The 15,966-nt window shown below is 42.8% G+C and overlaps 2 protein-coding genes across 2 annotated transcripts in view; both read left to right on the top strand.

Annotated features, from left to right (window-relative positions):
• SRCAP (Snf2 related CREBBP activator protein) overlaps positions 1 to 15,139 on the top strand; it is an 845,719-nt gene extending 830,580 nt beyond the window's left edge. Inside the window, 2 exon segments of the mRNA XM_029606814.1 lie at positions 7,893 to 7,976; positions 9,307 to 15,139. Of these exon segments, the coding sequence (XP_029462674.1) occupies positions 7,893 to 7,976; positions 9,307 to 11,112 (1,890 nt within the window). The 3' untranslated portion in view covers positions 11,113 to 15,139.
• LOC115094687 (nucleolar and coiled-body phosphoprotein 1-like) lies at positions 11,366 to 13,263 on the top strand. The gene is made up of 2 exons (XM_029607937.1): positions 11,366 to 12,084; positions 12,201 to 13,263. The coding sequence occupies exons 1-2, from the start codon at positions 11,366 to 11,368 to the stop codon at positions 13,261 to 13,263; spliced, it is 1,782 nt and encodes a 593-aa protein (XP_029463797.1).
• Positions 15,140 to 15,966: the final 827 nt, after the last annotated feature.

The raw sequence follows: 15,966 nt of genomic DNA, 5'->3' as shown, positions 1-15,966 counted from the left end.
AACAGTGTGGTTCTATCTTCAGCTATTGAGTTTTTCATGGCAGAGGCACTGGATTTGGTTCCATGAGTGAGGGCACACACAAGATTCTTTGTAACGGGGTAGCCCTCCGGCTACTTCTGCAACCCTTTTGGGCCTACACGTCCATGATGTGAACCCATTGGACCACTGTCGGATTGGTGCTGCCTGATCTACAAGCAGATCTAGCTCCAACAGGTGGAAGCAAACACAAGATGACTGTGTGTAGAAATAAGGAAAGCATAGTAATCAGACAGACAAGGGTCATGGCAGGGGGAATCCATTCGTAGAGAAGAATACCAGACCAAGTTTGGGGCAGGCAGCAAGGAGAGTGGGATCAGAATAGACCAGATCAAGGCAAAGCAAGAGCGTGAAAAAGTGAGTACTTCCGTACAGGACTAACAGGACCTGTTGCTCAGATAATTTTTGAAGCAAACTAAGCTGATTTAAATACTTTTGTCATCAAGGTGCGCCACAGGTTTTCCTGTCTTCAGGCCCTATAAAGCTTAATACTTCCTGGGCGTGCTCCCAGACAGCTACAGGATGCAGGGCAGAACCAGGACACCAGGGGCCATGCTAGAATGCTGCAGGGGAGCACAAGACTCCACACTGGAGTTGGGACAGTGCTAGTCGCTTGGGTCAAAAACATGTTATATCCTTGCAGAAAGCTTTGCTATACAGATATAACCCTCTATCACAATATTATATGGTAAGGTGCTCTGTTCCAGAACTGGCAAAGTTGAGTTTGCAATGGGGACTGAAGACCAAGAATTTAGAGGTGAGAGTGGACCATCTTCAATGACGATGACAACAGACACTAGCTTGTTGGGTTGGGGATCCCATTGTGACTCGGAGAACATAGGCATCAGATGAGGCCAAGTGGTGTATCAATGGATTGGAAAGCAGAGCAATTTAGTTGGATCTCCTTTGCTTTATGTCTCTCCCCAAGGCCGGACAGTCAGAATTTTGTTGGGATGATGCATCGCATATGTGAATCATCACGGGGATACTAAGAGTCCTCAAGTAACTGAGGAAGTTGATCTCTTGTTGTGCTGAATGGAAAATAATGTAAAGTTCATTTTAGCATCACACACAACCAGGGTAGAAAATGTTCAAACAAACTTTCTCAGCTGCAATTTCTTAGACCCCAGAAAATGGGATGTTTCCCAAGTGGCATTAGCTCAAATTGTACACAAGTGGGGAGAACCCCTTATTGCCCTAATGGTGACCAGCAGAAATGGTGAAGGTGGAAAAGTTTTTCAGTCGAAGGAAGGAGCAGGGACTATCCGATTTGGATGCTTTGATTCAGAAATGGTCATTGGGGTCCTCTTTTGTGTTTTCTCCATGGTTCTTGGCGGGAAGAGTTCTGAAGATTTCAAAACATTGAAGGCTATTGATAAGCGTGGGAGTAGCTTGCTTGTTGTGGCGGTTACTACCCCGAACCAGTTAAGCCTGTTACTTCACTTGGAAAGCATATCCAGTGCAGCTCACTGCTTCAATGGCAGGGAAAATGAAGAAAGAGGATTTATATTCAGACAACAACCAACAGGGACTGAATTGCACAGTATGGGTAAACAAATAAGCATGGGAGTAGCTTGCTTGTTGCGGCGGTTACTACCCCGAACCAATTAAGCCTGTTACTTCACTTGGAAAGCATATCCAGTGCAGCTCACTGCTTCAACGGCAGGGGGGAATGAAGAAATAGGATGTACATCCAGACAGCATCTAACAAGGCATTGATCTGAGCAGTATGAGTATACAAACATCGGGGTAACTTGCTCGATACGATGGTTAATACCCTCAAACATTAAGCCTTATACTTCACTTTGCAGCTCCAACACTGCTCTCTGCATCAATGGAGGGGGTGGAAGGAAATTAGAATAAAAAAAGTTACCAATAAGGGCCCTGAACTAAGCTGTCGGAGTAACAGATAAGTATGAGAAAATAAGTGTGAAAGCTTGCTGGGCAGACTGGATGGGCCTGTTGGTCGTCTTCTGCCGTCATTTCAATGTTTCTATGATCTTAATGGTTCCTGATTGGCCAGAACATCTCTGGTATCCAGCTATGCTGTTGTCGGCCTCAGCACAGAAATCTGCTGTCCCAGGGACTGGTGTGTCATGAAGATCCAAGTCATTTTTTGTCTTATGGCCTAGCCCTTGAGAGAGATTTGTCCGAGAAGGTCTATTCTGAAGAAGGTCTAGATACTCTTACTTTCTAGTAGGAACACTGAGAGGACAGGATCACTATGCTGGTGGCTGAAAAGAATCTGTAAGTACTGCTTGGGCAAATTTTAGAACTTAAAAGTTTTGGGGAGAAGTAAACTATTGGGGCATATTCTTTAGCGTGCTTGTGTGTCTGTATTAAATGGCTAGTCAGAAGGCAGGCAAAATACCAGGAGTTTTGTGTGTTTGTATTAAATAGCTTTTCACTTTTTCTGGACCATATCTACTTGTCTATATCCATTTAGTGATCCAGCCTATAGAACTGGACACAGTAGTCCTGAGGAGATCTTCCTTTTCTCTACTGAATATGCCTTTCACTTGTGTATCCTAGCATAATTCTAGCTCTGGCCAATGCCTTTTTCACTTTCACTACCTTGAGATCATAAGAAATGATTACACCAAGATGTCTCCTGCTTGCTGCACCTCAGTATGTCAGTACTCATCATATTTTGGTTCCTTTAGTTTTCTTTACTCCAAATGCCTGAGTCTGCATTTTTTTCATTTCAACTTAATTGCCAGACATTGTCATACCCAAGCTTCCTTAGACTATTCCTTATTTTGTCTACTCCCTCAGGAGCGTCCACTTTATTTTATTTTATTATTTTTTGCAGTTATTTGAAAACAGACAAACCTTTACTAACCCCTCTGTGATGTCACTGGCAAAAATAGGTCCAATCCCTGAGTCACTCCTCAAATGACCTTTCTTTACTTGAAGTGAATTCCATTCAATGCTATCCTCTGTAACTCAACCAGTTTCTAACCCAGTTTACCATCATGGAGCCTATCCCTAGGCTGCTCAGTTTATATGTGAACTTCTGTGTTGGATAATGTCATTTGCTGTGCTGAAATTCAAGCACACCACATGATCCTGGAAAAAAATGCTGCCTTGGATTCTTCAACCCACTTAATTCAGGATTTCACGGTCTTCCTTTAGCAGAGTCTCCATTATTTTACTTTGTATCAAAGTCAAACTAACTGGCTTCTAGTTACCGATCTGCTAATTTTTATGAAGAACCCCATCTGCCTGTAATGCCCCTTACCTTCAAGCACTCCGGCATAGTGTTCCGCCCTGTGCAGCTCCAAGGGCATTTCCTGTCACAAGGACATTTTTTTAATAGACCCTGATACCAGACTTCCTGGGGACACTGGCCAATGGTATCATATCCTGTCCTGATATATAAGAAGCCTTCTGCTTCCAGACAGCACCTCAGCAACAGGTCTCCTGCTGTGCTCTTGCTTGCAGTGTGTATTTCCATGTTCCAGCCCTGGTCTCCAGCTCCTGCCTTTGCCTCCAGTTCCAGTCCTTGTCTCCAGCTCCTGCCTTTGCCTCCAATTCCAGTCCTTGTCTCCAGCTCCTGCCTTCACCTCCAGTTCCAACCCTTGTCTCCAGCTCCTGCCTTCACCTCCATTTCCTGCCTTGCCTCTGCCTTGCAATCCTGCTGCTCCAGTTTCACATCAATAAGCAAAGTGGGATCCTTGCTAATGTCAGAGGAAGAAAAAAGGGCACTCCCCTGGAAATAAGCCTGCCATCTTATAATACCTTTGGTCCTTTGAATGAAAACACCCCAGATGTCAGCTATCAAGCAGATAACACTGATTGGGATCTATACATGTATACTTAAGATTCCTCACCAAGGTAGGGCTTTCTTTTATTGTAATGAACCTGTGCACTTTTCAAGCTGCTTGTAGCGGGATACATAGAGGAGATTACATCTGGATTACTTATGTCAGGAAATCAGCTAAGATGTTTCCTGAGGTAGAGAGGAACCCTCAAACTGGGAGTTAGAACTTCTGTGCTGATAGCTGGAGGCTTTTGTATGGATGATGCAGAGAGCATCATTGAAGCAAGGGTTTCAAGTGCACCAATGATGCAGATGCATAGATGTTGCAGCAGTATTGTGTATGCCAATATTAGAGATGCACAGATGATGCAGATGCACGAATATAAGGAGATTTGATGGTGCAGAAGTACCTGATGCAGACATATAGAGTTCACCAATGGTGCAGATGCATCAGTGCCTTCAAGTGCACTGTGCATCCAAATGCATTGACGATGCAGATGCATGGATGATGTAGAAGCATTGAGTGCATCAATGGTGTAAATGCAGCAAGTGCATTGATGATACAGATGCAGATTATGCAGAAGCATCAAGTGCACTGATGGAGCCGATGCAACTAGTACACTAATGGTCCAGACACTCAAGCGTTGAGATTTAAGCATCAAGTGCATCAATGATGCTGATGTGTCAAGGTGTTTGCGTCGAATGATCGGGCAATGGTGCGGAGAGACTGATCATGTCTGGGCATTCTTGTGTTGACGGACTGGATGCTCCTATGTCAGACATTCCTGCATCACTCCCAAGCTTCTTATTTTATTCACAAGGACCTTATGCGGGGTCATATCAGAAGCTTTGCTGAAATTCAGATAGATCACATTGAGTGTTTTTCTTTGATCCAAATCTGTATTCCCCCAATCAAAAAAAAGTAACGTGTGTCTGACAGGATCTTCCCTGCTGAATCCATGGTGCCTCGGGTCCTGCAACCCACCCTTTAGCAGATTCTTCGTAAACTTTAATACAACCAAGGTGAGCATAACCAGCCTGTAGTTGCTAGCCTCCTCTCTGCTGCACTCTTGTGAAGCAGAACCACAACCGCTCTTCTCGAGTCTTGCAGCACCACTCCCATTTCCAGAGATCTATTGAACAAGTCTTTCAACGGACCCACCTGCACATCTCTGAGCTCTCAGTATCTTAGGATGTATCTCATCTAATCCACAATATTAGGGAACCACTAGTTTCTAATTAACAATAAACAAAATTAACTAGTGTAAATATGCCACCACTTATTCATATAGGTCTCCACAACACTTATTTTTATTATAACTTCATTATTGATAGATGATTTTTCTATAGCATAAAAATTATTTTTCAAAAAGAGGAAAAGACCTCAGCACTGGTAAAGAATATGATGTTTCAAATTCTGAATCACCAGTTATAATCACAGGTTTAAAAACCTCTTATTTTTTATTTTTGGTGCAAAAAAATTTTTTACATTTTTTAATAGTGCTTCTTCTTTTAAAACCAATGTAAATTACAAACTATTTATTTTTTTCTTTGATGAAAACTATGTAATGGCTTTGCCACTTCTTGTGTAGATTTCTTGGAATACACTTCTGCCGGAGACCCCAGCATTTCTTCCACTTTAATCAACGGTTTGATCATAAATCTTGCCCAGCATTAAATTATATTTCTTAAATTAATAAACTGAGCACTTATCTTAAACTTGCTCCGAGATTTTTTCGGCAAAATTAATGCCTCTTTTATGATTATGTGTTTATTCTCAGCAAAAATAACTCCAACGTTGCCAGTGTTTCGCTAATGCTGCAGCAGTGTTATATACCTAGCTCTTTCCATACATTTTCTTCTGTAAATGGAGATTCTTATACCGCATCTCCAACTACAGTCTTATCAACCAGCAATGGTCCTTCTCCAGGGTCTTTAGTGAAAACCAAACTAAAGTATTTGTTTAATATTTCCGCCATTTCTTTGTCTCTCTCCACACATTGCTCCTTGTTACCTTGCAATTTCACTACACCACTTCATCTCCCTTCTTTCTCTGATATATCTGAAAAAGTTTTCACATCACTTTACCTCTTTGGCAATCCTTTCTTCTGCTTGACCTTTTGCTTTCCTGATTTTTCTTCTCCCTCAATTTTAACAGATATTTGTCACTGTGTTCCTCTTTTTGGGATCCTTTATACTACTTGAACACTGTTCTTTTTGCCTTTATTTTTTCAGCCACCTCCTTAAAGAATTAGATCAGTTTCTTTTTCCTCTTACTTGTGTTTATTTTTCTAAGAGAGATTTGTTGCCTTGGAAATAGATCCTTTTAATTTAGCCCACTGTTATACCACCTCATCTATTTCCTTCCGGTCTTCCAATTCTTCCCCCAGGTATGCCCCCATTTTGACAAAGTCTGTATTTGTGAAATTCAAAACTCAGGTCTTTACGTGACTTCTCTGTATCCTATTCGCAATATTGAACATACCATCTGATGATCACTGGTGCTCAGGTGAGCACCTACCCAAACATTAGATACATTATCCCCATTAGTGAGCTCTAGATCGTGAAACACCCTCCCTTGTGGGTTCCTTTACCATTTGTTTGAGCAGAGCCCCTTGAAGGGCATCCACTATCTCTCTACTACTTGTAGATTCTGCAGAAGGGATGTTTCAATTCACATCTAGCAGATTAAACTCTCCAATGAGCAACACTTCTCTCTTCATTCCCACCTTTTGGATGTCTTTGATCTGATCTCTGTCCAGTTCTTCTGTTTGATTTGAAGTACTGTAGATCACACAAGTAAAAATGGAAGTATCATCTTCCTTTTTTTTCTAGATGGTCCATAATGCTTCTTCTCTACCCCACATCCCTTAAAATTGTTGCTTGGATATTGTTTTTGACATAAAGAACTGCCACTCCCCTTTTTCTGTACTGCTTTCCTTCCTTAACAAGTTATAGCCTCGGATGGCCCTGTCCCAATCATGACAAGCGGTGAACCATGTGTCCGCAACAGTGACCAAGACTGCCTCCACCATTAGAGCCTGCAGATCTGGGATTTTATTGCCGAGACTACAAGAATTTGTGGTACTAGCTTTCCATCTGCTCTTCCTAGACACCTTATCTGCTTTTTTGAACTGATTGATTTTGTTACTTTTTCATCCCACTTCCTGTACTGCTCGGTGGTGACATGCCAGTTTCACTGGCCACCTCTTTCCACCCCACGCCCTAGTTTAAATACCTGATGTATGATTGGAATTTTTCATTTAGCATCTTCTTTTCTGCCACAGGCAAATGTAGGCCATCCTTACCATACAAACCTTTCTTGCTCCATACATGGCCACAATCTCCAGTGTATCCAAACCATATAAATTCATAAATATATTTCCACATTTATCAGATGGTTTTATTACATCAGAGATTTGTAAACACTTAAACTTATGCTTCCCTTGTTTGCTCAAATTCTTATTTTCATTTATTGCATTAATATTGCTGGCTCTGAGAACTTTTAAGTTGGATGAATTTCATGATTAGATTGGGCTTTTTATTATGCATATTCTTTGCTTTTCTTTGGTCACAGTGATTGTTAATTAGGTAAAGATTTTTAAATTGTTAGCTTTGTTTAATGAACATTACTAACAAGATGAAAGGCTATGGAAATGTATGCTGTTTTTTTCCTATTGGCTGAGACTTATAAGTAAATCATAAGCTAGAATATTTACCTTTTTGTGCACTGTTTTTCCTGCCGGTTGTGAAGTCTATTGGAATAGCAACACAGTAGAAAATACAGATCCTTTGGGCTCTGTTTTGCTTTGCTTTGCTTGTTTAGAATCCTGACCTGGCGGCAGTTTGAACCTCAACCCTTTTGGCCTTCTCCATCCAATGGGGCATTTGTTCTGCTGCCGCACAATAACAGTCTTCTGGGATGCTGTAAGATCTAATGTCCAGGTTTAACAGCCTTTCAAGGAGACAACAGTTCTCTTGCATTTTGGTCTTTCCCAATTGCCTCTTAACTTCATTTTGTTCCTTGTTTCCCAGATGCTAGCACCTTCTCCCATCTCCCATTGTTTGTAACCGCCCCTTCTTTCTCCTGCAGCTGACCCCAATCGAGCGGTATGCTATGAATTTCCTGGAAGCCTCCTTGGAGGAAATCTGCAGAGAGGAGCTCAAGCAAGCAGAGGTGAGAATATAGTTTTTTTTTCCCATTAGTGAGTGAGCATTCAAATGTGCACAGCAGGTTTGGGCATTTAGATCTTATAATATGATATTCTTTTCATGTTTACAAACACTTCTAAAGGATTGATGTTGAATTCTGCATAGACCATGTGTGTTTTAAATTTTAGATTTTTGGTATAGACAACTTGTTTTATTTGAGTAGCAATACCTTAAATGTGTTGAATTATTGTTGTGCTCATAAGTTTACATACCTCTGGCAGAATTTGTAAGATGTGTAGCATTTTATGAAAACATGAGTGATTGGACAAAACACATCTGTTGTTTTTAATGTTTCAAACCATAGCAATAAGGGAAATAATAAAATGGTCCTGTTTGAGTATCTTATTATGCGTGCTGAAACACCCACACCACTTCATTTCAGAGAAGCCTGTTTTTTAGTAGAAGCTGCTTGTGGGTTTTTCTTTCCATCCTGACAAACTTACCTGGCAGTTGTCTGAAACATTTCTTGATCTACTTTGGTACTAACAGAACCCATAATTTTCCACGTCTTGATCACAGTTTGATCAGTACTAATTGACATTTTCAAATCTTTTTGGATATCTTTTTATATCCTTTTCCTTATTTATAAAGTTGAATTACTTTTACTCACAGTTCTTTTGTTTTTCCCATGCTTCAATAACCACCAAAGTCAGTGTAGCTCTTGATGAAATGCACAAGGGTTTCTCAAGAACTAAGAAACTCATTGACTGTTTATACACAGTCACCATCTATAATCAAACAAGGCACAGGTGTGGATTACCTACCTTTCATTGTGTCAGCTTGTGTATATTATCAGCCCAAACATTCAAAGGTATGTAAACTTTTGAACAGTACCATTTTATTTTTTCCCTTATTGTTATGGTTTGTTTAATGATTGTGCTATTCTGTGAGGCATAATAGTTTTAATTTGATACACTTTAAAAATAATAGACGTGTTTTGTCTGATCTTTCATGTTTTCTTAAAATGCTACACATCTTACAATTTCTGCCAGGGTTATGTAAATTTACGAGCACAACTGTATCTAAAACATTTGGTTTTCTGTACTCATATATACAACTCGCACACCTCTATATACATTATACTCACACATTCACGTATACTTATAAATCCTCACACACCAGATATAGAGAGACACCCATGCTCATATGTCTAGTAAGTGAACATTAGTTAGCCATGATCGCTCACTTCCTATGTTTATTCTAATGCATAGCAATATCTCATGTTTATAATGCCATATAATCCATTACACACTGATCTTGAAAGTTTTTGTCTCACATCTGTCTCCCTCTACTAGGAGCAAGTAGAAGCAGCTAGGAAGGACTTGGACCAGGCCAAAGATGAGGTGTTCTGGCTGCATGAGGAGGATGATGAGAGTAGACTTGGTGAGGAGAACCACATCAAGAAGAGTAAGAAAGCCAAGAACCCCCACAGGCTAAGCGAAAGGATGGGCACCCGAGTAAGCGAGCGACTGCGAGGTGTCCGGCTGAATGAACTGGGTGAAAGGGAACTTGATACAGCAGAGTTCTCACAGACCTGGCAAGAGGCCAAGAGATTGAACATGGGGCATCGGGAATTCCCACAGCCCAGGTACATCAGTGAGGGGAGATTACTCAGGGCCAACATTCAGGGTACTGAAGCACCTACCATGGGAGAAAGGAAGCAGCAACAACATTTGCAACGGCAGGAAGCAAAGAAGTCACTGGTCTTGGATACAGAAGTCCAGCATTCTTCTGCCAGTTGGGTACCACTCAAGCACAGGCCAGAAGAGAAGGTTGCGACATGCAAGGAGTACCAGGGTAGAGACAACAGGAGGATGTTAGATGAAAGTGCCCTAGGGAGACTGTGGCAGTCAGTGCCTAACTCCCTCTCAGAGAGAATGACACTTGTTGAAGTGCCTCAGAAGCAGGCATCTATAGAGGCCCAACCCACTCTGCCACCTTCTGTCTTCAAAACCACTGGGGCAGAAGCCTCTAATGGCAGAGCATTGACAGCTGCTGCTCTGGAAATGCAAGCAAAACAACTCTGCAAGAATACCCAAACCAACCAGTCTGAAGACGAGGTGTCCAGTGCTTTGCCACTAGTCAACCAAGTGCCTGTGATTCTTTCAAGCAAGGCAGAGAGAGTAGATAGATCCAGAAGCTCAAGCGGAGTTTGTACCGAGGGTGAAGATGCTGCCACTGGATGCAAATTCAACTCACAGCAGTGTCCAGATCACATTCTCACTGTAGTACAGCCTTTCAGTGAAATATCAAAAGGGACAAGGAACCCCTTGTCAGAACAGCAGAGACTATTTCCTAGTGAAGATGCTACTGCTGAGCACAAGTGCCTAAAAGAGTTGAAGAGCCTGCAGGCAGTGAGGCAAAACTTGTACACGCATAATAAAGCAGATTCTGCTGCTCCCACCACAGGGGCATCGCTGCTGTCATCACAGAGTGGAGATTCTAGCAAGGGCCAGCAGGGGTCCAAAGGGCTGAGTGAGTCCTCCAAGAACACCAAATTTGCTTCCGAGGATTTCAGTCCAAGCTTGGCTGAAAAGCAAAAAATGCCATCGTTGTCCTTTGAACCATGCCAGAGCTTAGCAATAGGAATCACCAAATCGTTTCCTATGGACAGTGATCTAAAAACTCCCCTTGAATTGATGCCGAAAAGGGCCACACAGACACCAAGCCATGGCAGGCAGGCAAAGGAGTTGGAGAAGCTTACGGCACTTAGAGATCTAAAGGCCAAAGAGACAGATGACAGCTGCCTAGGAGAGAGACGAGGGATTGAGGTGCCCACTCTAGCAATGGTGTCGGATGATAAAATAATTGAAATCAGCTCGTCCCATCTTGGTTTGGAATTGCCAGTTGGTGTTTGGAAGAATCCAGTAGAACCAGAGGTGCCATACCAGAACTGCAAAGATACCAATAGCAATTGTATGTCACAAAGCACCAATATGGGGATTCCAGAAAAAGAACACTTGTCAATTCTGAATGAGACGAAGAAATTATCAACCCCAGATGCATCACTGAGGGTGGCAACATGTCTGGAAGAAACAAGGGGAAGAACCTCCGCTGTCCCCAGAAGAGAAGCAGGTAGTTTCTTTGACTATAGATATTGAAAAGCTGAAGGAGAGCCCGTCTGGCACCCGCACTCCAAGGCGGCGGACCACGGCAGACAGTGAGATCCTGCAGAGCCAGAAGGATGATTCGCCTACTGCCAAAGTGTTGCGCAAGCTCCCAGGTCGCCTTGTAACTGTGGTAGAAGATAGGGAGCTGGTAAGGCGCCGTCGCAACCGATGCAAAGTTGGCAATGCAAGCCCTGGAGAGAGCTCTGCCAGCAGTCTCTTAGATGTTGAGACTTCCAACAAAGAGATGCCAGTGCTAAGGAATCTGCCTATCAGAAGGAGGATTGAACTGGAAGCCAAAGCTGCAGCTGCTGCTGTGGCCTTGCCCTCTAGTGAGAAACCTGAAGCAGGTTATAGTCATTCCAGCTTACATTGGGTGGAAACAAAAATATCAGAACAAGATGGCCCAATGCAGACCAGGCAAAACTCTAGCTGCAATATGGAGACACTTGCCAGCAGCCGAATGCCCACCCGTCATAGGCCTAACTGGGAAGTACCAACAATGAGCCTTGAGTCTAGTAGGCCCTTCATTCCCAGACTGAGACTCCTGGCAGAGGATGAGGCATTTGAGACCATGGAGATTGATTGCAAGACACTGCCATTACCATCCTCTGGAGAGAGGCTAAAGGAAGATAGCCCGCCTCTTATTCAAAAGCGAAAGCGAGGCCGCCCTCCCAAAGTCTCCAAAGCAGAAACCTCCCTAGAATTTCAATCGCTGGAACAGAGCCCAGTACCAGAGAAGTTGCAGCCACATGAGATGAGCCCTCATGGCAAGGCGATTTCAGAGAGTTGGAACAGCAGGAGGGTTTCTGCGGACTGCACCAAACTTAGCCCAGAGATCCAGGCAACATCAAAGGACAGAACAACTCCAAGTGACAAGAAAACACTTTCACTGACCCTGAAGACTCCTTCACCTGCTGAGAATGAGAGTATCTCTTCAACTGGCTCCTCTGTGGAAAAACGTAAGCGAGGAAGACCCCCTAAGATACGCTTGCCAGTCTCTCCTAGCTATTCCCCAACTTCAGGGAGGGGAGAAATCCAAGTTTCCCCACAAGCACCCCTAACACTCCCCTCACTCTCAGTAAAAAGCTGATTAAAGAGAAGTGTACTTCAGCAAAGCATTCTGACAGCCAAGCAGCAGGCACTGGTGTTACTCCACAGAAACGTAAGCGTGGGAGACCCCCCAAGGTCCAGACACCCCCAGGGAGGGAAAAGAGCTGCCTGTCCCCCATTTCTAATGAGGAAAGCTCCTTTGATGAGGCCTCCAGCCTTAGGCATCAAACTAAGAAACCAGTTCGCAAGAAGAAACGGAAAGCACCAGGAGATGAGCTGCTAATGCACAAGGTAAGGAGGGGACCAACTGCTGACCAGCATATGCTCTCTGACAGTGAAAGCTCATCAGATGCAGAGGGGAAAAAGCCACTGCCTACAGAGACTCAGAAAAGGGAAGCCACAAAAGATAGTAAAGGCCTTGATTCTGGAAGCGAGGCTTCTACTAGGATCACCAGGAGCAGCGCAGTATCCTGGACTGCCAGGACAGACTCAGACAGTGAGGCAGCCAAACAGGTGCCATCAAAACAAGATCTAAAGGCTGACAAAACAATGGCAATGGGGCGACCAGATGACACCTCATCACTGGAGAGCAGTGCCTCTGAGCTGAGATCTCCACCCAGAGGTAGATGCACTCGGCAGTGTCCAGGTGACCTGGTGCCTGCCCTGGAGAGTGAGAAGAGACTCACCAAGTTGCCACCACAGAAAAGACAGAACTCTTCAGATGAGAGCGTGAGTGGGCAGCATAGAGCCAGAGCAGAGTCTTGGGATGAGACCTTGAGTGATGATGACAGGCCGCAGAAACGGCTGCGAGGTGGTAGTGACAGGGACTCTGACGAGTCAGAGAAAATGAAAAAGAGAAGGCAGCTGCATGTTTCAGAACACACTGCGAACCGTGTCCTACGCAGTGTTGCAGCTGCAGCTGCGGCAGCAGCCACTACACCAGCTGGAAACACACGCTCCTCCTCTTCTTCATCCTCCATCACTACACCACCACCAACAGCCCCCTCACCAACTCTGGGGAGGAAGTCCGGGACTCCTGCAGCTGTGGTCACATCCTCACTAAGTCATCGAGGACGGAAACCCAAGACGTGACCCAGGAAAAAAGCCAGAGAAAGTTATAAGAAGTTGAAAACAGACATAAGACATTAAGAAATTAGGTGAGAGGCCACTTGGAAGAGACTTGTGAGATTGTAGGGTAAAATGGGTGCAGGATCAGTCTGTGGCAGTCAGCAGTATACCCCTCTCCCCCAAACAAATGTAAAATTGTATGTACTCAGCTGCAAACAATTGTGGTCCTTAAAATCCAAATTTCTACCAACCGCTGGAACCACTACATGAAATGGAAGGCAGGTGATAGAGGTCTCATTCCCCAGTCATGAGAAAGGACAGCCCAGAGCCCTGTGAACCTTTTCTCTTACCACAGTTTACTTAAGCTTTGGGCCCCATTGGCTTACATTCCATGGTCTGAGAAGAGACTGTCCTCCATCCCAGAGTGGTCTGTAACGTAAGGAGACTAGGAGTAACTCTCAAAGACATCCAAACTAACACACCTGAGAAACTTGTCATTTGGACATTTATGATTGGTACAAACAACCTTCTCTTTATGTATCCCATCAACACTTAGAACTCTAAAGTGTTGTGCTTGTGGGTCTCTTCTGCAAATGAAGCCAGAGAGAATTTTGGTGTGCTATTCAGCACTTGTACATGTATTTTAGAAGGATGGGAGGGGCAGAACAGCCTCTGGACCAAGGACTCTGTTTTGATTAAATTTGTCAGTGTTAGTAGAGAGACCATAATAGATCAGTATGCTCTGTTCCTTGGCATCCATCATGGCGGGGGGGGGGGGCAGTGATGAGGAAAACAAAAGTGCACACACATGAATACCACTTGCCATCTCTTTAATAAGTATTCAGAGCTGCCTCTAGATATTGATTCTGTTCCAGTGATAGTGAGCATTATGCTTGAGAACACTGGCTGGACATTCGATGCTAAGCCTTTTGGGTTAGCATGCATTGAATGACTGAGGAGTGACATAGTGCAATCCCCCTTACCCATCCATCTACACCTGGCACAAGTTTTCCACTGGGAAGCTGTACAGCTCCTTAATACTTGAATCTTTTTGAAATTAATTACTTCTCTAGCTACAACTCCTTGTTCACCAAAAAGTTAACTTTCGTTATTAATGATGGAGGGATCAACAAGTGCTGGGTAAATAATACAACTATGAAAATTGCCTCTTCTCTCCTTCCACAAGAAAAAAAAAACACACAGGATACTACAGAACCAGAAAAATGAATCAGTGGTGAGTTTAAGACTGGAGATTTTTTTTTTTTTTTTTTTGGTTAAGCGCTATAAAATTTCTTAAGACTTTTAAATTATGTGACCAAACTTGCAGGCTGTGAGTAGTGGCAGTGAAGCAAGCATGCAATGGTGGGGTGGGAAAAGGAGAGCCATGCAGGTGAAAGAATGATCTTGTGGGGCTTAAGAGAAAGAAAATAGCCATAGATAAAATTATGCTTCCCCCCCTCCCCCTTTGTTTTGTTTCTTGCTCTGCTGTGGTCAGTCTCTTTATACAGACATACAAAAACTGTACAATGTTTTAATCATTTGGTTACAGAGCTCTTATTTTGAGAAAAAGAAAAAAAAATGGAAATTCTCATCTACTTATATCACCATGTACAGTTCCTCTCTGTAAAATAGGTTCCTCGTAATAAAATCTATGCAAAGGTTATTTTGTATAGGAAGCACAGGAGATGCATGCTGAAGGGGAGGGAGAGAAAAGAGGGTTGGTGATAAGGGTGGGGGTTGGAAGAGAGATTTCAGGGGAGAAGTGTTCTTCCCACCCCACCCCCTAGAAAGCTGTTTCTCCTACCACAGCATGTTCAAAATTGTACAGAAGTCTGTTGTAATCTTTCTCCAGATAAATGCTATGAATAAAGTGTTACCAAATAAAATTCCTACCACTTTTCTTTTTCTTTGTTTTGTCTTTAATATACATCAAGTTAGAATGGAAAGCACCACTGGTTTAAACTTATCTTTCTTTCTCTAAACTTGTCTCACTGTTTTTGTCTTTGTCTCTGTTTCAACTCCTTTCTGCTTGAGGCTTTTGAGTTAAACCTACAATATCATATAGGAAGCCAGGAGCATTTCCTTCACCTTTCTGCATGTCAAACTTATAATGTACTTTGTTGTGATACTAGATCATTCAAAAAATGCAGCCTGAGCCTTGTTTTATGTCCCTTGTGCAGCGAACTAGGGATTTATCCAAAAACTGTCCTAGAGCTATGTATTTTGATCTTTAAAAAATGGAAATGCGGCCACCTGTGAGTCAGAAGGCTTACCTGCAAGTCTGTCAAACATCCCAAAATGGGTCTACCCCAGTATAAAGAGTTAAATCAGCAATCTCCAGTGCTAACATTAAAAAACTTAAGATGTGCTATGCTGGGTCTGCCCAGTGCTTCATCAAGCCCAGTGTCCTATCTACGACAGTTGCAAATCCAAGTCTGGAATTACCCAAAGAGGAAATACATTCTCTATTGCTCATTTTCAGAAATAGAAATTTCCAAATCTGCCTTCCTAATAATTGCTAAAGGACATATTGTCCAGAAATGTGTCCATATCTTTTCTAAATCCAGCCATGCCATTAGCTTTGACTGTATCCTCTGGCAACAAAATTTACAATTTAGTTATCTGTTGACTTAAAAAAAAATTCTGAAATATGTTTTAAACATGCTACCAATTAATTTCATGGAATGTTCTTTAGTACTGTTTAAAAGTGAAGCAACTGTTCTGGTT

The sequence above is a fragment of the Rhinatrema bivittatum genome, chromosome 6 (genome assembly GCF_901001135.1).
Source record: "Rhinatrema bivittatum chromosome 6, aRhiBiv1.1, whole genome shotgun sequence".
In the NCBI taxonomy this organism is placed as follows: domain Eukaryota; kingdom Metazoa; phylum Chordata; class Amphibia; order Gymnophiona; family Rhinatrematidae; genus Rhinatrema; species Rhinatrema bivittatum.
Note: the sequence above shows the minus strand (reverse complement) of the source record. Positions and strands in the feature narration are given on the sequence as shown.